The sequence below is a fragment of the Arvicanthis niloticus genome, chromosome 23, assembly GCF_011762505.2.
Source record: "Arvicanthis niloticus isolate mArvNil1 chromosome 23, mArvNil1.pat.X, whole genome shotgun sequence".
In the NCBI taxonomy this organism is placed as follows: Eukaryota; Metazoa; Chordata; class Mammalia; order Rodentia; family Muridae; genus Arvicanthis; species Arvicanthis niloticus.
The window spans coordinates 33,317,231-33,338,818 of NC_133430.1; the positions used below are offsets into that span (position 1 = coordinate 33,317,231).

The window sequence follows — 21,588 nt, forward strand, 5'->3', positions numbered from 1 at the left end:
AAAGAGGAGGAAAAAAAAAAAAGACAACCTAGGCTGTTCACCCAGGCTAAGGAAGGGTTCTCCACCCTACACTATCAGAGCCTTCTTTCTCAAACATGACCGTCACTGTTTCCTCTGTCTCTGCCTGCTTCTCCAGGGTTGTCTTCCTTTTTTAGTGCCAAGGAGAGGACCCAAGGAAAGCAGAGGATGACTGTTGTGAGTGACCATGAGGACAGACCACAGACAGTCTGGGCCTGCCCGGTAGCCTGACACCTTTCTTTTTTCTTTTTTTCTCTTTCTTTCTTTCTTTCTTTCTTTCTTTCTTTCTTTCTTTCTTTCTTTCTTTCTCTTTCTTTTTTTTTTTTGGTTTTTCGAGACAGGGTTTCTCTGTATAGCCCTGGCTGTCCTGGAACTCACTCTGTAGACCAGGCTGGCCTCAAACTCAGAAATCCGCCTGCCTCTACCTCCCAAGTGCTGGGATTAAAGGCGTGCGCCACCACCGCCCGGCGCCTGACACCTTTCTTATGTTCTATACTAAATGCCTTGCCTTGCTGGTTGAAACAACTTTTTTTTTTTTTTTTCCTGGCAGCTTAAGCGGCTGGGAACCTGTGGCTTGTAATCTTCTTTCCAGTATGCTCACAATTCTGTATTCTACAATCTGTGCTGAGCAGGGCCAGCTGTGGTTGTTTCCAAATATGCTTAACAACACACACACACACACACACACACACACACACACACACACACTCACTCCCCAGACCCAGACCTTTGGTTTGACTTAATTTTTCTATTTAACATCTGTGGGAAAGCTGGCTTCATCTACCAGAAGCCACAGTTACGGATTGCAGATTTTGATCCCTTCCTAGGCTAGTGATGTGGGATGCGTCACTCTTGAGAGGCTGGGCGGTGGCAGCAAGCTATGGTGCCCACAAGCTCACAAGGGGGAAGAATGAACGCCGTGGTGTGTGCTGAGTGAGTGTGCCTGGTAGCTGGGTGTGTATTTGACTTGGGATCTTTCCAGGTTACATTGGGAAAATCAAGAGATAACCTTACCGTACATTGAGGACTATCTGTATCAATGAAATTACTGCTAAAAAGAAAGAGTGTTGTGTCTTTGAGGACTTTGCTAAATGGCTTGGAACAAGCTAGTGAATCAAGAGTGTTGATTGAGGTAATTGCTGGTGAATTTGTTACAGATGAGACATCTGGAAAAAAAAGCAATAAAAATGTAGGAGGGGCCAATATTCATGTGGCTTCAAAAATTCCTAACGCAGTTTAATAGTATTCAAACTGGATGGTTTGTTTAAGAAAGAAAACCAAGTCTTTGGGATCGACAGCCCTTAATCTTACTTCATAGGCTGCCACATGAATATCCCTTTGTATATTCATCTAGAGCAGTGGTTCTCAACCTTCCTAATGCTGTGACCCTTCAGTACAGTTCCTCAGGTTGTGGTGACCCCCAATCATAAAATATTCATTGCTATTTCATAACTGTAATTTTGCCATCATTTATGAATTGTAATGTAAATATCAGTGTTTTCCGATGGTCTCAGGCAAACCCCTGTGAAAAGGTCGTTTGACTCTCAAAGGGGTCTCGCATCCCACAGCTGAGATCTAGAGGGCATGTCGCGTCTTCTGATTCTCACTTCACTAGCTCTTGCAATGAACCGAGCAACCAGAACTCTGTCTCATGCCAGATAAAGAACTGTCGGCTGAGCACAAAATACCCGGCTCGACTTCTTGGGTCACAGACAGCCTGTGGGATTGGGGCAATCATGCAGGATGCTTGGCATGTCACCTGCCTCATCTCCATCCCTGGTGAGCCAACGGAGGTGGCAGCGGCTTTGACAAAGCATTTGCTACTGGTCACATGTGAAACTCAGAGACATGGGGGAGGGTGTGCTTCGCTTCAGTGAGTAAGGATGCCTGGTGTCCCAGCTTGAGGACCTCAGCGTGAATCCCCAGAACCCATGTAAATGAATATATGTGAATGTGCATGGCTGAGTATTCCCGTAACTCCAGTGATGTCAGGAGCAGAGCCGGGGGTCTAGCTCCAGGTTTAGTGAGAGGCCCTGGATCAAAGAATATGGCAGAGAGTGATAGGGTGGTCACCTGATGCTTTCCTCTGGCTTCCACATGCATACAAGTAGATGTCCCCTCTGCACCCATACCCACACATTTATACAACTCCCACCCCCTGCAAAGTGAATAGATCAGGAAGGGGCCAACACAGATTTTGACTAAGAGTTTTATGAAGGTAAGATCAAGCCAAGACATTTCCAACCTGGGTCAGAATGGCCAGATTCTGGGGTACTGAGCAAGGAGTACGAAGCTTGAACCGCAGCTGCTGAGCACGATCCCACAGTCTTGGACTTCCAGCCTGCTTCCCTGTGGCTGATGCCACACTGGGAACCTGTTACAGGGAGCAGGCACTCAGCTCCTGGGCATTCAAGGAGCTTGTCTGTACTGTTGGGTAACCTTCTCTAGAGCTCTGGCTCCAGTGACCTCTAGTGGTGAGAGTCGGTTCTGCAAGAGGACCTCTGGGGAATGTGAAGCCCTATGTTGGCTTGTCCTCTTGGTTTTATGTTTTTAGTAAAAATAGTTATCTCTCCCTCCAAACCTCATCCTGGTTTCACTTGGGTGTGTCCGCTCAATTGTGTCACCATAACAAAAACGCCTCGTACCTAACATACCAAATAGGAAACAGATTCATGTACTATTAAGACACAAGGAACCGGGTCAGTGAGGTGACTTGGTGGGTGAAGGTGCTTGCTGTCAAGTCCCACAACTTGAGTCCAGTCCCTGGAGTCCATGCGGTAAAAGAAAAGAGAGACCTGACTCCTGGAAGTTGTCCTTGTGTATTTTCACACGCACTAAGCATAACAAACTTGAAAAAAAAAAGGTATCTGGAACGGATCCATTTCAATGTACATAAAACCTGACCCATTCACGCTGAGTCACCATGACAACAGCACCTGCTTATTATGCTGAGCGTACCAAATGCCTGGCTCTGCCTCAGGGACCTTTCAAATGTGGACTCCACACAGTCCTCGAGATAAGTCTACCTGGTTAGGATTTTTATTTTACAAATGACTTGTGCAAGTCAGTCCTCATTGCTGGGCATCTTAAAGGGCTTATTTATTTAACTACTAGAACTTTTATTATATAACTTGCCTGGGACTGACATCTTGATTGTTAACTTGACAGAATTTAGAGTCACCTAGGAGATGAACTTTTGGGCTCTTCTGTGAGGGCGGTTCTGGGTAGGGGAGACCCACTCTATTCGTGGATAGAGCCATCATATGAACTGGGGTCCTGTTCTAAGCAAAAGAAGACAGCAAACTAAGCACCAGGATTCAGTGGTCTCTGCTCCAGAAGATACAATGTGACCATCTGCCTCACTGCCCTGCAGCCACGCCTTTCTACCAGAAAAGCCAAACAATCACTTAAGTCTCTCTGGCTAGGCATTTTGCCACAGCAGTAAAAACATAAAAAAAAAAAAAAAAACAAAAACAAAAACCACAACATCTCTCCGGACAGATTGAAGCTTCTCATTCATCTTCATCACCTTCCCTGTCTCATCATGCCGCTGTTCCTGCTGGACCAGCAAGACTGTGACTTGGTCAGGTGACATAGATGCTAATGGGGAGTATGTCATTAGCTAACATTTTGTTGAATGAATAAAAGTTTCCAGTTCTTGGTCAATCTAATTCATTCTTTCCCTGAATTCTTAGTTCCAGTCTTGCCTCCTTCTGGGGAGAGGACCATCAAGTAGTAAGAATTTGGCATCTCTGAAGCACAGTGGAAGCAGTACCAGTGTCATTCTCCACCATGCCAGGGACGACATCTCTCCAGGACGGTGTTGATGCCTTACTCTGCCACATAACAATCTTACCTGTTTTACTCAGTCTCAACAAAGCAGAACCAGGAACCGAGCAATGATTGTGTTGTGACTTTAATATGAGGTTCTAAGGCATAGAGATCACACAGGAGTGGGACCAGTTGATTCTGGGGGTCCTCTTTGCCCAATTCTCTTCTGGAAAGCTGACTTTCTGACTAAACTGTCTCCCGTACCCTGATTTTCTCACTTGAGACTTTGCAGTAGACTGAGGCACAGGAATTCAGGATAATTTTATGTTAAGGAGATCCCGAGATAATCTGTTGTTCCATCTCTGATAATACTGCCCACTAATGTTCTGAAATACAGATTTGTAGAGAAAATTCTGAAAGGGAGAAAAATCTGAAAAGGAGAAAAAAAATCTGTCCTTCTGTACTCAATAGGTAAGATGGTTGACTCTTTACTCTTACTTTGATCCAGATGTCTGCTCTGACTCCTGGCCCCTGCTTGAGGGGCTCATGCTGGGTGAAGTGAGCTATAATTATTCAAATAAAGAGATGGGCCGTCCTGAGCAGCCATGAAGAATTTGTTTTATGGCCAAACATGGCTCCTACTCTGAGCCGGAAGCCTTCCTGGACCTGATCAACCACTGTATCAGGGACAGCCCTTTGGGAGGGCCCCAGTGGTGTCCCAGGACAGATGGTCAGCAGGTGCCACCCTGTCCCCCCCACAGACATACACATAGACACACACAGACACACACACACAAACGCGCGCGCGCGCACACACACACACACACACACACACACCACACACACACACCCTCTCACACATCCTCTTGACTTATCACCTCGCTAAGTGATGCCTCATTTGCTTTATATATTCAGTCTGTTCTCAGAGGCCTGTCTACATCCCACAAACCTGTGCATCGGAATGACAGTGTATCCTGCACACAAGGTTCTTGCACCAGCTAGTCCCTACAGCTACAGCTGCTGTCTTGTCACTCTGCAAAGCTTCAAGGAAGAAGCTCTTGGGGTCACTGAGTGTAATACAAACACACAGAGCGGACCATCTCCTGCCCTCATGGGCATAACTATAAACTGGGAATTCAGACAGATGTAATCCTGTGAGCATATGGACTTTCTGAGTCTGGAGTTCATTACCTCAAGGTGGGGATAATATAATTTCTTCAGAGAACTAGTTCATGGAGAACATTAAATAGTCTCCACTAAGAGTGTGACACAGATCTAACTGGGCTCTGTCTAGATAAAGATAACTTTCAACTTCACTGTTTGTAGTGAAGACTCAAAATATATTGACAAATACCTTGGCCATATAGCTGGGCTATATTCTGACTAGATCATAACTAAAATAACCCAATTGTTTTTACCTATATTCTGCCACATGGCTGGTTACCTATTATGCTCAGGTACCATGTGTCTGACTCGTCACCTCTTTTCGGTGACCCTCTTGCCTTCTCTTTCCCAGAATTCGTTTTACTCCCAAATGTCCCACGTCTATTTCCTGTCTAAGCCATAGACCATAGTTTTTTGTTTTGTTTTGTTTTGTTTTGTTTTGTTTGTTTGTTTGTTTGTTTTTCGAGACAGGGTTTCTCTGTTTAGCCCTGGCTGTCCTGGAACTCACTCGGTAGACCAGGCTGGCCTCGAACTCAGAAATCCACCTGCCTCTGCTTCCCAAGTGCTGGGATTAAAGGCGGCGTGTGCCACCACCGCCCGGCTGACTATAGGTTTTTAAATTGACAGGTGAAGCATCCATACAACACACAAGATATTCTGTTTACAACTATTTCTCTAGTCCAAAGTGACAGCTGTTCATTCATTCTCCCTCTCTCCTCCCTCTCTCCCTCTCTCCCTCTCTCCCTCTCCCTCTCCCTCCCTCCCTCCCTCCCTCCCTCCCTCCCTCCCTCTCCCTCTCCCTCTCCCTCTCCCTCTCCCTCTCCCTCTCCCTCTCCCTCTCCCTCTCCCTCTCCCTCTCCCTCTCCCTCTCCCTCTCCCTCTCCCTCTCCCTCTCCCTCCCTCTCCCTCTCTTCTCCCTTAATTTTCAACTATCAAAATTGCCAATGAGTTATAATAAGTTTTTATAAGTATGTGAGAACAGAAAAAGCCAGAGGAAGGCAGTTTCTTGACACAGCCCTTCCTGGAGCTGTGCTCCTAGAACAAACAGTAACCCCTCCCCCTTCCACATGGGGTTCTGCCTCTTCTAGCTTCATTGCACAAGCACTGGTGATAAAACATATTCCCTTTGCCCCTTCTCTTGGGATAACTGCGCGTCTCAGTGTGCTGTGCTTTCATTTACTACGTGAAACAGGGAATTCGATATATGTGTCAGTAAGTACTTAGCGAAATCAAGACCCCTTTTCCCTAGCACCATGGTGGTGACCAGGTGCCAAGCATTTGTCTTGGCAACTCCTGGGGGCAACAGGAAGTATGGGTCATATGATTAGTTCTCACCATAGTCTGTGTTTTCAGGTTCCCAGCAGTTTGAAGGCCAGAAGTAAGGAGCCTGAAAAAGAAGATATGACATCAGAACTAGGGGCATAGAGTTGTAAAAGTGAGAAATTTAAGTTGTGGGCAGACACTCTGTATCCTGCCATTTCTTCTTTCATGCCTCTGAAGAACTGTTTCCTAAAGCCTTTGGCCCAGACTTTGACATAGGCCCCGGCTCTCTGTCTCTACTCTCTCTGAGACAGAAGAAGAAGATCCAGCAGTGGAGCAGGCAAGCCTGGAGCAGGCAAGCACTCACTCTGGGTGATACAAGCCAAGGACTGTGCTCTCAGGCTCACTCAGGCTCAGTTTCCCAGGTCACCAAAGCCGTGTTCATTCTCTGAGTGCCCCTGCAAGATGGGTGGTGTCCACTTTGGTAACAGCTTTTCTCCCAGAAGAAATAAGGGATGATATCTGTTTGTCACCCAAACCTCAGTCCTCCAGGAGATGTTGTTTGGAAGACATGGGTTCTTGGGATTGGAGAGATGGCTTAGGGGTTAAGAACACTTGCTAATCTTGAAAAGGACCTGGATTCAATTCCCAGCACCCATGTGGTGCCTCACAGCTATCTGTAACTCTAGCTAGAGGCCATTTGAAACCCTTTTCTGACTTCTGTGGGCCCTACGCATGCATAGAGTTTATACATACATTCAGGCAAAATACAAATATACATAAAATAAAATAAAATATAAATACCTTTTTTTTTAAAGATGAGAGAGATGGGGACTTTGGGAGGTAAAGGGGTTATGGAGAGAGAGACCTCATAAGTAAAATTACTGTCCTTATTTTTAAAAAAGGCTTGAGAGAGATTCTTTATTCCTTTCAGCAGCTGGCAAGTGCTATCTATGAAATACAGAATACTCCCCCCAAGCAGACACGAACCACACTGGCACCTTGAACTTGGACTTCCCATCCCCCAGAGCTGTGAAAAATGAATTTCTGGTACTTTTAAGATATGTAAGAGATTCTATGATCATATCCTCCAAGGGGCTTAGACAGTGTCCCCAAATACCACAGTCTGCTAGGGAGGGCCTTTTAACTGTTCTCTAAGTGGCTCAGCCAGTGGGTAAGTTAATGCATCTCTTAGATTTTTTCAGGGTGGATACACACTTCCTTAAACATGCCTCGTTATAGTAATAGTTCTACTCTGAAGACACATAGTGATGAGCAAAAGGATCTTTCCAGCAGGCTTACCTGGAAACGGTAAAAGGTGCCATCGTCCTTCATGGCGAGAACGTGGTCTGAGATTGGGAAGATGTAGCCCTGGGCAGCAATAAGGCTTCCCAGGTGTATTGCTTCAACTGCAAGTAGAGAAAAGATGAGGAAGCAGGTCATTCAGGGAAACATGCACTGGTTTAGCAAAGGTGACCAGAGGTCATGTGTCATCTGGCCCTCTAGAGCAGCAGTTCTCAACCTGTGGGTCATGACTCCCCCTTTGGGGAGTCAAATGACCCTTTCACAGGGTCACCTAAGACCATTGCGGGGTGGGACAGATATTTACATTACTATTCATAACGGTAGCAAAATTACAGTTATGAAGTAGCAACAAAAATAATTTCATGGTTGGAGGGGTCACCACAACATGAGGAACTGTATTAAAGGGTCTCAGCGTTATGGTGTAGAGAATGTAGCTTATGATAACTTCCCCAGATGATGGTGGGGATGGGAGGATGCTGACAATTAAGAAGGACTATTGTGAGTCTGGCCTCCTCTGAGAGTCTGACACAGTCTTCCCAAATACTCAGATCTTGAATCAAGATATATAGCAAGGAGTACCTAAAGAAGTGCGGTATCTCTAACAAGTGCTTAGTAGTGACTGATGCCGGGATGATACTCAGTCAGAGACCTCATCTTTTATCATCTATGGTACCTGGGGTGCAGTCAGTCCTGTGGTCCAGGTCCTTGTGATATGACAGTTTCCTTGATGAGGACAGTGCCCCTCCTTCTCTGATGGACCAGGGTAAGATCTCACTTTCCCAAAAATTAAAGGAAGGACAATGGGCTGGGGCAATGTCCCAGGTGACAAACAGGGTGGAAAAAAATGAGTGTTTCTGCCTAAATCAACTTGCTGCTTCCTTATCTCAACCCCAGCCATAAATATATTTTCATCAGTAGTTAAGATTTTAGTTTATTTTGAAAGGAGCCCTTACAGGAGGGGGATGGTGGGATCTAAATATTCCTACTACACCTAAGACTCTCCCCAAACCTCAAAGTACTTTTTGTTGGTTAGAAGGTAAGTTATGGGCATGGAATTAGATGTGCTCTGAGGGCCTCTAACAGTGACCAGTTTTATGAGCTGTGCATTTTAAAGTCATTTGTCTTGTCTGTACTCATCAACCTTAACTACAACCCAAGTGCTTTGCTTTCTAAGAATCACCAAGTCCCCTTGAAAGTATTACCCACCATAGGTGGACTCAGAATAAATGATGTTTTATTTTACCTGTTTCCCGATGACAAGTTTGCTTTTAAAATTCTATACTGCTGACCCTATGTGCTCATGTAGAATTTGTTTCAGGCCCCCTATGGAGATCAAAATATGTGGATACTCAAGTCTTGATATAAAATAGCATCACGTTTGAATAATCTGCATACTTTCCTGTAAGCTTTAGGCCACCTCTAGGCTACTCTTGATCCCTAACACAATCTAAACACAGTTTAAATGCCATGGAAACCACTATTATATGCTTAGGGAATAACAAAATGTCTCTGTTTGTTGACCATAGATACATTTTTGTAACAAATATTTTCAACCCAACATCAGTTGACTTCAAGGATGAAGATCTGGATACCAGGAAGTCCATGTGTATGTCTCAAGAACCATGAGCCAGGTGGGATGGCACAGGTCTGCAATCCCAGCATCTAGGAGGCTGAAGCAGGTCAACTGAGAGGTCAAAGCCACCTTGGGCTACATAGTAAAACTAACTAACCAACCAGCCAGCCAACAAACCAGCCAGCCTACCAGCCAATGAACCAAAGCCAAACAACCAACCAGCCAAACAATCAGCCAGCCAGCTTACCAACCAGCCAACCAACCAGCCAGCCTACCAACTAGCCAAACACCAGCCAACGAATCAAAGCCCTAACACAAACAAAGGAAAGAATGCCAGGTCTAGTAAGAGGGAAAGCTCTATCATTTGCCCTTCCCCATGCAAGATGGAAGATCACAATCCTGAAAGAAAGTTATATGCCACTAATGCTGGAGCTAAAACTCTTAGAGATGCTTTTGCTGTGACAGGTGGGAAAGGAGAAAAGACAGAAGGGCCAGCATTGGACAGACCAGCTTCCCAGGCTGTGCTTTGTGGCTTCATCTTCTATTATCATCTGGCAAATTGTTTTAGCAACTCTTTCCTGGCCAATTCTCAGAAGCCCAAACCTGTCCCAACATTGATGTCCTCCCAAAGGTGTCAGAGAAGAGCAGACCTTTGTCGATGTAACTTTCATCAGTCTGGACCCTCCTAGCACTTGCTCATGCTAGACCCACAGGAGTCTCACTTAAATTAGTTGGGTTAGAGTTCTCAGAATATTAATAATGATGATAATAATTAATACAATGGTTACTTCAGAAGGGCAAGGAAGTGCTCTTAGCAAATTCTTCCATGAGAAATGGCCTTAGGTTAGCATGACAATTAAAAAAAGCAGGAACTTCAGATGAATGTCATCAAATGGCTAGATGCCTTACCAGGCTGGTTGCACAGGTGGACAACCAGAAGCCCAGACTGTCTAATGGAAGCACTAAGGGAAGGCGATACCAAGGGGTCTAGTTTCTAAAAGGCACAGTGACAATGCTTCTTTTCCTTGTGAGCTAAAAACTTCACTTAACTTTTTTTAGTTGCCAGAGTGGTCACTGATCCAGTAAAAAGGGCCAGGGTCACTTCTGACAACCACTTGCTTGTTTCTATCAACTTCATTTAATTGAATTACTTGAAACTGCATTGTTGTCCACTCAACTGTAGATTAACGATGTCAGGTTAAAACGCAAGCCTGGGTTGGCATATCAATTTCAGCAGAGAATCAGAATCATAGGCCCAACATCTGCTGTGAGCACTCCATATGAATTCTAAGAAATCATGGAGGTTGGGGCTCACTTAACTTGTGGTATCTATGTCCCCCAAGGATGAGTATTAAGAACATCGGAGCAGAGGTCTGGGTATATGAAGCTCAGAGGCAGAATGCTCCCCCAGTAAGAACAGGCTCTGGATTCACTTGGCACTAATGGGAACCCCAGAGTAGATAACTGTAAGTGTGACCTTTGAGTGTTAATAGCACCGGTGAAACCAGACAAGGGAATGTGTGCTGAATGCAGAAAAAACAAAAACAAAAACAAAAACACCATAAACTCACAGCACACTGATAAAAAGCCTAGAAGTTTCTCTCTCTCTCTCTCTCTCTCTCTCTCTCTCTCTCTCTTTCTGGATCATCTCCCTATTTTTTTTTAATAGACTGTGATTAGACATTTTCCTGAATATTTTCTGATGGAAGGGCAGCTGTGGAAACTGTCTCATTGGTCAGGGTTTTGCCATTTTTCTGGTAGGCTTTGCCTAGTTGAAATGCACAATTAGAGTTGAAAAAAAAATCACTTTTTCACTTCTTGCAGGAGCGGAAAACAGAAGGAGTTTCAGCAAATAATTAAACATCTTAATTGTGGATCAGGCAATCTAATTTTAAGAGCTGCTTCTAGAAGGCTGTTTGGTGACAGGGCTACAACTTATCTTTAATTGCTACGGCTAACGAGAATTCATCTCATTTCCCACGCTATTGTTCTGAGCTCTTTGGCATTCTAAATCATGGCTCGTTTCCTCAAAGGGTGATTTTCACGGGATGATAGACATTCAGTGGAGAAAATAAATGACTTCTATCTGCAAATACAATGATCCCACATCCTGGACTCCACAGTGATAAGCCTTCTTTTCAAGACTGTACAGGGTTGTTGGGCGGGGGGGGGGGGGGGGGGGGGGCTGGTGGTGGTGGTGGTGGTGGTGGTGGTGGAGAAGTTAGCCATGGCATCTGTACCAACACCAAGTCAAGGGTCAAGTACCTGGGTCCTCAATGGAAAGGTTCTTCATAAGCCACTGTACAATGTCAGTACCTGCAATGACAAAGCAATCTCAGTTGAAGGTTTTGTTGGTAGCAGAAGTAATGTCTTCACCAGAGTCCTAAGCCCAGCAGTACATAGCCCAAGAGCTGGACAATACTGAAATTTTTCCATGGTAACCAGCCTTTCCCATCCACTGGGACATTTTCACAGCTTTGATCCAATAATTGTAATTCCTCCTTTTCTTCCTTCTTTAATAGAGAAGGCTTTGGAGAATCCTAGGCTGGCCTTGAATTTTCTATATAGATGAGGATTCTGATATCCCAACCCTGCACCACCATGCCTAGTTTCTACAGTACTGGGGCTCAAACACAGGGCTTCATGCATTCGAGGCAAGCAGAAGCAGAATACCAATTGAGCTGTACTCCCAGCCTATATTTCAATCCTTTTACAAGAAAGGAAGAAAAACAGAAAGGAAAAAGAAAAGAAAAGAAAAGAAAAAACCCCCACCCCTAAACCAACCAACCAAACCAAAATGAAAATCGAAATTCACTTCTGAGGTCTCAGTTATATCTGCATTTCTAAGGAACATCTACCAGAAACTTACTGAGGTCACAGATTTCAACAGCTTCCCCCAAACAGGCTGTCACCTGAGGATGTCTGCTCCCAGAACATTTCTTCCTTGGCATCACACCTTTACTGACAAGGGATAACCAGCTCAGGAGACCTCAAGGTTCTTGAAAAACCCATTCTTTTTGGGTGTGAGACCATTATGAATCAACATGCTTCTGGGTCTGTAGAAGATATTTCACTTATAGCTTCTCCTTTTTCCCCTGGGTCCCAGTTGCCTTACGTATTCACCCCCTACCTACCCCAAAGTAGGCTGTGGACTGCACTGTACTAATGATATTTGGGTAAAATGACCTATACCACTTCTTGATCTGGCCTGTGAAAATTCCTGTGTGGGCCATGCACATCTCCAGACCCTCCCTTTAGTTATCTGGGAAACTGATTAAAACAGACACGCAATATGGACGGGGCCAAGGATCTCCCATGAAAATAAAGGACTCTTTGGGGCTCTCATGAGAGGCACTATGTTTGGAATAATCCCAGTTCTTAGGAACGCATGAACTCCCTGCCAGCCAGCATGCATTAAGTCACGCTTGAACAGAAATTCTTCATGTTGATTTTGTCTTCTGATGACAGTGACCAGTGAACCTGAACCCAGACCTCACTCCTCTGAGACCATTCTGTCAGATCTTGATCAGTCCTTCGATAAGTCACCGGTGCCATCATTCCCAGTGTGACAGACCTGGATTCATTCCATGGCTTAGCCTGGAGTTCTTCACCATGGGCCACAGTCTCTGACTTCCTATCTTCCTTTAAAAAGATGCACCCAGAACCCATGTTCCAAGAGCAGCTTAGCTCACACAGGAGTCTGTAGGGAGCAGAGGAATCTCCGAGTGAGTGTTGTGCATTGTTGATATGAGCCTAGATGTGTCAAGGTCCCGTGTAGCTCAACCCTGTGGAGCTGGAAAAGCTTTCTTCCTGATGAGGCTCAGAAGCACAGCAAAGCCTTCTTTGTGGGGAGGGGGAAGTCCAGGTTCAAGCAATTGATCAGTGTGCATAAAAGCATACTGCATCTTCCTTTCCTAGGTGTTTACAGATGGAGACATTCCCTTACAGAGATCTCTTACCAAGACTGGCTATCATTGCTCTCTGAGCTATACATAACAAACACAGAGAGAAGATCTGGGTCACCAGGGTCATCAGTGCAGCTCCACCAGAGTACACACACCCTACCTGACCCAGGTTTTGGGTACTTATATCTCTGTGTTGTTCTTCACTTCAGTTTGCCTTCATAGCTGGGGTTTCGGGACCCAGGCCTCGAGGTACATAACGGAAGTACACGAGCCCAGTTATCTGCAAGATTCAAAATATTTGATCTACCAACCATGTCACCCAAAGATTTCAGATGCAGACCTCTAAACATGGCTTCATCATGTGGAATGTTTGATGGAAAATAGACTGGAAGGAACAATATTTCCAGATCTGAGTCGAGAGCAGGTCTAAAGCCTTGGTGTGTGTGTGTGTGTGTGTGTGTGTGTTGGGGAAAGGGAGGCAGGAGAGGATAGATTAGCAGGTTACTTGCTGCCTGGCTAGCTTCCCAGACAGGTGAATGAGATCTAACAGAAGAATTTACTAAGACACCCTTTTCCTGGGAATCAAAATTCTCAGACATTTCACCATTGACTAGAAGTAAGATTCCTGATGACTGGACAGCCTGGACCTTTGGTGTCTGGTCTCTGTGTGGCTCTATGCCAGTGCCTCAGGACTGCCAGGGTCCTACCCTTGTCCTGTTCTTTGCCTGGGGTCAGCCTTCATTGACAGTTCCATTTCCTCGCATGTCAACCTCAAAAGCAAGACTCGGAAGCTTCTCACCCGAGCTTCCGGACCACATCTGTGAGCTGAAATTGGATGTAAAAACACTCCAGTCTGTTCACATCCTTTGAGGGGGAGTTCATTTGTACAGTCGTGTGTGCAAGTGTGTGTGCATGCTCATTTCCCCCAAATTACAGAACTTCTGTTATTTGTTCTAGGAAATGCAGGACAAAACAGACATCAACTAAGAACCATAATCCCAAATTGGGGGTGGAGGAGAGACACTAACCTGTTCTTTTTTTTTTTTTCCCTCAAAGAAAAATAGCTCTTTTCTGTGGGTTGCCTGGAAACTGAGAGGCTTCCAGTATCACTCCGACACTCCCCGGGGCCTGCGGATTATCTTTCCGCTGAGTTTGCTCAGCCATTATTTATCACCTGCCAAGATTGATTGCTCACCCTGGGACAATGACAGCCCTTCCTTTCCCTTGTTAATTACTGTCATCATTAATATCCATGTCACTAATTAGTATTCATTCACACTGAAACTCCTTCCTTGCTATCCTACCCACCTACCCCCAGCCCCCAGCACCATCGTCTGGATTTTTACCCCCTTTGGCACTCAGTTTCTGGTCCAATTTTTCTCCAGCTCTACCTCCTCACTGAGCTAAAGGATCACAGTGAAGCACTTTTCTTCTCCCACTAACACTTTGGGGACCACAGAGTTGGGTTTTGTGTCATGGTATAGTGACATTGGCAGATGCCATGTGGGGATTGTTAAGCTGCGATTCTTGGCTATCCTGGGTGAGGATGCTTTATCTGTTGTGCTGTCACTGTTTTTCACACACTGTGGTTACCATTCTGTGGCATGCAGCAAGCATGTTGGAAGATGCTTCGGGATGGGCTCTCTCTCTCTCTGTTTCTCTCTCTCTCTCTCTCTCTCTCTCTCTCTCTCTCTCTCTCTCTCTCTAGTGGGAGCTATTTCCTGTTTCTGAGGACTGATCTACAAGTGGCCTACCCCAGCTTTGGGGATGAAAGAGAACCACTGTGGTTCAGCCCCATACCAAGCAAAGAAGACAAATATGTCATCATATCATGAAAGTGCTCCAGCTAGGCATGTTCTAGCCTGACGGGGACAGTCCACACAGCCACATAAGCAAGCATTTGCTTTCTCGTTTTTAAAATCTTTCCTCTCTCTCCACCAACCCCAGTGATCATGCTTTCCTTTCTCTTCCTAGAAGAATTTAAAGAAGATTCATTTCTGTTCTATCAGAAAACAACTGCCACCTTTTGTTTCCACTGTTAAATTTGAGACCTTACCTTAGGAAGACGCCCTACGGGGACTTATAGACTGCTAATACACCACAGCGTAACACACACACACAGTGGAGTTACTCTGTTCCCTAGAGCCCAAGACACTGACCTGGAGGCTGTCTCTCTGAGGCCAATTGCATGTCTCTTAATCAATCTCTCTCTCTCTCTCTCTCTCTCTCTCTCTCTCTCTCTCTCTCTGAGACAGGATTTCTCTGTATAACCCTGGCTGTCCTGGAATTCACACTGTATACCAGCTGACCTCGAACTTGGAGATCTGTCTGCTTCTGCCTCCCGAGTACTAGGATTAAAGGAGTGTGTGTGCCACCACACTCATCACCACACATCCTGTGTGCTCAGAAGAGGTAAGGTTTCTTATTGAACCTGGGGCTCCTCTATTCAGCTAGGCTGGCTGGCTGGCTGTTTGTCCAGTGATCTACAGAAATCTACCCGTGTCTGCTTCCCCAGTACAGGAATGATAGGCTCGTGATCACACCCAACTTTAAGTGGGTCCTAGAGATCTGAACTCATGTCCTCACATTTGTGTGAGAAGCACCTTAGCAAGTGAGCCATCACTCCAGCCCCACTAATTTATCAGCTCACAATACAGGAATATAAAACACACCAGAGAATACTCAAGAACCTTCCCCTGCATGTGTGCAGTATCCCTGTATGTAAGTATATGTTTATTGCCAGCAGTTACATGCCGTGCTACACATGTGCTATAGTATACATTTCTACTGTTATCTTTTACATATAAATGTATTTATTGAATGGGCATCACTATAAAATTCCTCTCAGAAGAAAGTCAATAAACCATGGCTCATTCATGAAATAAATGTTTATTGAACAACTAGTATTCTGAGTGGGAAAAAAATCATCAACCAAGAATATATATGGTGAAATGATATTCTTTACAGCAGAAAAATTCTTGTTTTATTAATTACACGCACATATAAGTGCATAAAGACATGAAAAAGAACAGTTATAATAATTTAAGTTGTTAACTTTAGGTTATCCTGGGCAAAGGAGAGGTATCAAATTATTACTTCACTTCTGAACTATTTGAAGTTCACAGAACATTTTATATGCTTTACAAAGGAATATTTTTTATTTTCAAGAATGGAGAGGAAAGAATTGACCTCTTGCCAAGTGTGGTGGTACACAATTTTAATCCCAGCAGAAGCTGAGGCAGGCAAATCTCTGAGTTCAAGGCCAGCCTGTTCAACAAAGGAGGTTCTAGTACAGCCAGGTTCTAGTACAGTACACAAAGAGACCCTGTTTCGAAAAACAAACAAACAAACAAACAGCCTCATAGACCAAAGTACAGGTGAGTAAAAGGGACTCCAAGTAGCTTCTTCTATTTTGGAAAAGCAACTATCAGTGAACAGAGACAGGGGTCTCCAGTAGTCCAGGCTGGCCTGTAACTATGTAGCCAGGATGACTAACATCTTGGGGGCTGGGCTTACTGCTGCTGTCATATCCAGTTCATGCAGTGTTGGGGGTTAAACTCAGGGCTTCAAGGGTGCTAGTGAAGTTGGTGAGTATCCTACAAACTGGACTGCATCTCCAGACTCAGTTTTGTCTTGATGGGTCAGTGGAGGGCATCTCACTCATGATGCTGGATCACTGCCTTTGAACTTGCTACACACTCTGGCCATCTGTTGTCCCTGGAACTACAAGTGGACTTCAACAGACACCACAGAAATGCTCACCAAAGCCCTGCATCAGGAGAGGCAACCCGAGTTCCTTATTTGTGTCTATTTATGTACTTGGTAGAGTAAACTCAGTGACATCTCGTGCTTAGTGCCCATGCTGTGTGAACTCTGGGTAAACACAAACTAGATTTGAATAAGGCTCCGGTGTTTAAGGGGGCTCTGTTTCTGGTTTAAAGGATAATTGCATAAAATCATATACAATCCTGGGTTGTATCTTCACATGTTTTAGGGAATTTGACTAGGACACTTTCACTCAGACATGATAGCCCAGGGAGATCTTAGCATGCACCACTTTCCCCTATTCTCCCCAAGTACTGGATCAGTTGCAATCTATGCAAAGTTGACAAAGACTAATTACACAAACTGCCCCTATCTGCAATCCACACAAAGTTGATAAAGATGGACCACAATCGTCTGCAGATATCAAGCTCCTGGAAACTTGGAAGACTGTATACTGTGGCACTGAATGGAAGCAATTGGTAAAATTCTTTCCATCCTCACCATTAATTTTGAAGAAATGATTTTAGGATGCCAAGGAAATAACTGCCAGGATGGAGTTCACCCTACACATCCATCAAGGCTGGATTCCATCCACTGATGTTTGCATGTACCTGCTTGGGGTCTCTGTGCACCTGCAACAGGGAGGCTCACCCCCACTTGCCAAGTGAGTGTCAACACTTGTGAAGGGGGAACAACATTTCCCAAGTGCCCATTGTACAGTGGGCATTTATTCCTGTTATCATACCTAATATTGACAATCATTATGCAAAATATTGTCATTACAGTACCTGTTTAGACGATTAGGCATGGAGAAGCTCAAGACCGCATATTAGTATTTGTTAGACTCGGAGCTAGAAGCCCAGGCATTCTCATGCCAAATTTCTTCCCACCTTTCCATTCCAACTGTCTTATAGCTAACAAACATCTCCAGTGATGTGTAAGAATGATATTTGAGAAACCGATATTCCCGTAGGTATTGAACTTTTTCCTGAAGCAGAGGAATCAATTCAGCATTGGTCGCTATTACCTATTAAACTAAACTTTTTTTTTTTTTTTTTTTTTTTTTGTCAGCTCACCTTCCTACTTCACTTTTGAAAACCCACTCATTTGAATCTTACTAAATAGTCCTTGGATCCATTCTATAGTCTGGGTTTTAGAATAATACAAAACTGCTATAATAATTTCATGATGTGATTTTTTTTTAAATCTCCATTGATCAGATTACTAGACAGGCTATGAACGGCATATCTACAGTAGGCCTTCATTTTATGTCTTCATTTTACAAAACAAAAATGTCGCACTAAAAGAGAAAGGTTAAATGAAGAAGAAAGGTTAAACTGGGCTTTGTGGCTAGCTGGCAGTGGGAAGGGAACCCAGGCCCAAGGAACAATGTGAGGAAAAACTTAATGTCATTCACTGTCAAGTAGTGGTAGGCTGGTCACTGGCACACTGAGGAAAGTCTTAATAGTCACTTACCAAGCTTATGACACAAAAAGGCACAGCGATGATACAGTTGGACAGACTTGTCTCCAGCCCATATTATGTCACCTATAAATTCTGGAACCTTCCACCTCACTCTCCATTTCTTTAGATGCCACTGATGAACCTACCACCCACTTACAGGAAGAAGCCCTCTTCACAATGCTTGCCTCTTGGTTTTCCTGGGATGGCCTGGGTCTTCCAGACCGTGGACTGCTTTGTGCCTTCATTTCATCACAGGAACAGGGAACAACAATAACAGGACTGCCACAGCTGCTGCAACAGCACAGGAACTGCTGCGTTTTGTAGAAACAGCTCAGTCACTGGCACGGAATATGCACAGATCAGTTGGCTACGTGGTGGCCACTCAGTTTGTGTTCCAGGGACCTCATTAGGCCCAAGCATCTCACTGACATCATCTACCAGGCTGAGGAAATCCATAATAATTTGAGCTTTTGTACTACTTGCTTTCTTATTTGAGGTCTTAAGGAACATCAGAGTGTCTTGATGGCTCTAGGAAGGAGTCTGCTTGCAGACAAAGGGGAGAGAAAGAGAATGTGATAGCAGCCAAGCAACAGGAATGTGGCAAGGTAAGGCTTACTCTTGGTGTGTGTGTGTGTTTCAAGGATTTCTCTGTGTAACATCCCTGGCTGTCCTGGAGCTCACTCTGTAGATCAGACATCTCTGCCTGTCAAGTGATGGATTAAAGGCATGCATCACCACTGTCCAGTCTTTCTGCTTTTCCTTTAATAATTTTCTTCTTCTTACTTTATGTGTATAGGTGTTTTGCCTGCATGTATGTCTGTGCGCCCCATGCATGCCTAGTGCATGCAGAGGCCAGAAGAGGGTGCTGGATCCCTTGAAATGGAGTTACAGATGGTTGTGATCCATCATCTGGGTGCTGGGAATTGAACCCAGGTCCTTTGGAAGAGCAGCCAGTGCTCTTAACCACTGGGGCATCTCTCCAGTTTCTGGATATTTTGTAGACAGTGAGGATCAGACAGTAAGACAGGTACCATCACCTAGAATAAGGCTCTGAATGTGATGAATTCCAGCATGGCTCTGGTTTGGGTGCTCTGGTGACTGGCCGTTCCTACATCCTCCTCTCCCTTCTCCTCTCCTGTTAGCGGGGCCACCTTTCCATTCCCAGAACACACCATGCTGTCATCTCTGCTCAGAACCTCTGCATATGCAGTTCTCCAGGATCCACCCTCCCACCTCCAGCTTCTACCATACCCGATTCCTGCACACCCTTCACCACCTCAGAAAGCCTTCATTACTTTCAAGACTTGGCAAGGTCCCTTAGCATCTGCTGGCAGACAAAGAGGCTCTCCCATTCACAGCACTTCTCTTGGCCAAGAATAGATGGCCCCCACAGGATTGCTTGGTCAGCATCTGCTTCCTCTTCTATATTAGCATTCTAAAGCTGCCTTAGCACAGTACCATGGACAGGGTGGTTTGAACCACCGCAACTCACTTTCTCATAGTTCTGAAGGTGAGATTCTCAAGTTCAAGGTCGCAGAAGTGTTGATTCTCATGAGGGCAGAGAGGAAGTGCCGCCCTCTTCCTCTCCTCTGGCCTGCTGACAGAATGTGGTATCTGTGTCCTGTAGAAGCAACACCTTGATTTCTGCATCTGTACCCATGTGTTATTCCTCTGGTACACACACTTCCCAAGGTTCTCTTTCTATAAGAGAAATCATGACCACTCAAGGCTCACCCTAATTTCCCGATTTAACTAGTGATACCTACAGTGGCTGTGTTTCCTAATAAGATCACATTCTGAGGTTCTGGGGAAAGATGTGATTTATCTCTTATCTCTTAGCATTTGACTAGCATCAGCACCTATGGTCAGGGATTCAGTTATGCCGGCATGGGGTGAACACCTGCAATAGAGGTGGGATTTAATAAGGCACTTATTCATTTATAGTTGTAGTCAAATATGCAGAAAATAGCACATAGTCACACATATGCATGTTTTCATTACAACTTCAATCAAACATTTTGCCTTTGGTGGGCTATCTAAACTTCAGCCCAAGGGCTGGAGAAAGAGAGAAAAGGAGAGAGAGAGAGAGAGAGAGAGAGAGAGAGAGAGAGAGAGAGAGAGCGCAGAAGGGGAAGGGGAAGGGGAAGGGGGATGGAAGGAGAGGAAGGGATGGATAGAGGTAGGAAGGGAGAGAGGAAAGAAGGAAGGAAGACAGGAGGAAGGGAGGAGAGATAAACACAAGCACCAGCTCACACCAGGTCTCAGACAGGCACCTCTGGGATGCTGCTTTGGATGAAATCTTTAGGGCTTCTCATTTATTGTCATGGGTTTCTCTAAAAACACCACACCTTCTCTTATAAGAAGAAATCTCAAAAGATAAATCTTTTTACAAAGGGTAAGGCAGCAATCTAAAGCCATCTTTTCATCAGTATGTGCTGGCTACCATATCATAGAGGAACGAGAGGAGAATGAAGATCAAGAGAGGACGACAGGTTACCGCCCTTCTGCCCCCAGATATTGTCTGCCTCTAGTCTCCTCTTTTCTATCTCCACTGATTACTTCCGGTTTGCAGTGAGTATTACCTTGTCATGTTCCTCACAGGAAATCCTCCAGTCCTTGGACTTAGTTTGGATCCTTTTGGAGGAACTGAACTCAGACACAGGAATTAAGGACTTTAGACCCTTGATCTGCAAACCTTCTACCATATGCAGGGTCTGTCAGGACCATCTCTCTGGCGTCCTGTAAATTGCTTCCTGGCCTCTAGGAGCCTGTGACAACCATAACTCTCAAGGACTCAATGATTACATAACATCCAAGACAATGGACCTCGGGAAAGCCCTGGGAAGGCACTCTTCCTCACAGCCCCACCCAGCCAGCTTGGACTCTGAAATTTAAAGCTTCCCTGTGTATTATGAAAAATAACAGGGGCAGGAGAGCAGGCGAGGTTATTACCAACTCATAAATCAGCCAGGAGGTGCTGAGGGCAGCGGTGAGGTGCTTGAGACAGGCTCCCCCGGTTGGTTAGCTCACCAGAGCCCCCACAATTGATTCATAACCTCATAACCCTCCTGCGCCCGAATCCCAAGTCTTATATCTAATTGTCAGCAGCTGAGTACATGATTTGCAAGAGGATGCGGGCAGCGGCAGACGTGGGGGCGGGAGGAGAGATTAGTTTTGTCAATCAAACGCATCCAGGGTGAGGCTGAGAGCGTGTGGGATTTAGCTCCACAATCAGCTTATTAAAGGCAAGGCTGGATATGGCTACATTGATTAGGCCTCAGCGTAGGGAAATGGAGGCACGTAGCTGTGGTGGGAGGAGCCACTGTTCCCTAGGGTGGCTGCTGCTGCTGAGTGTCTTCCATT

At 45.0% G+C, this 21,588-nt stretch overlaps 1 protein-coding gene across 11 annotated transcripts in view; it reads right to left on the minus strand.

Moving 5' to 3' along the window:
* The window catches only part of Rgs6 (regulator of G protein signaling 6), a 523,682-nt gene that overhangs the window by 94,431 nt on the left and 407,663 nt on the right, over nt 1-21,588 (minus strand). For all 11 annotated transcript variants that reach the window (XM_076921773.1, XM_076921779.1, XM_076921775.1 and 8 more), the window contains 3 exons: nt 11,357-11,407; nt 7,516-7,622; nt 6,289-6,340 (listed from right to left, as the gene is read on the minus strand). In XM_076921773.1, coding sequence (XP_076777888.1) covers nt 6,289-6,340; nt 7,516-7,622; nt 11,357-11,407 — 210 coding nt within the window. The remainder of the gene's footprint in view (nt 1-6,288; nt 6,341-7,515; nt 7,623-11,356; nt 11,408-21,588) is intronic.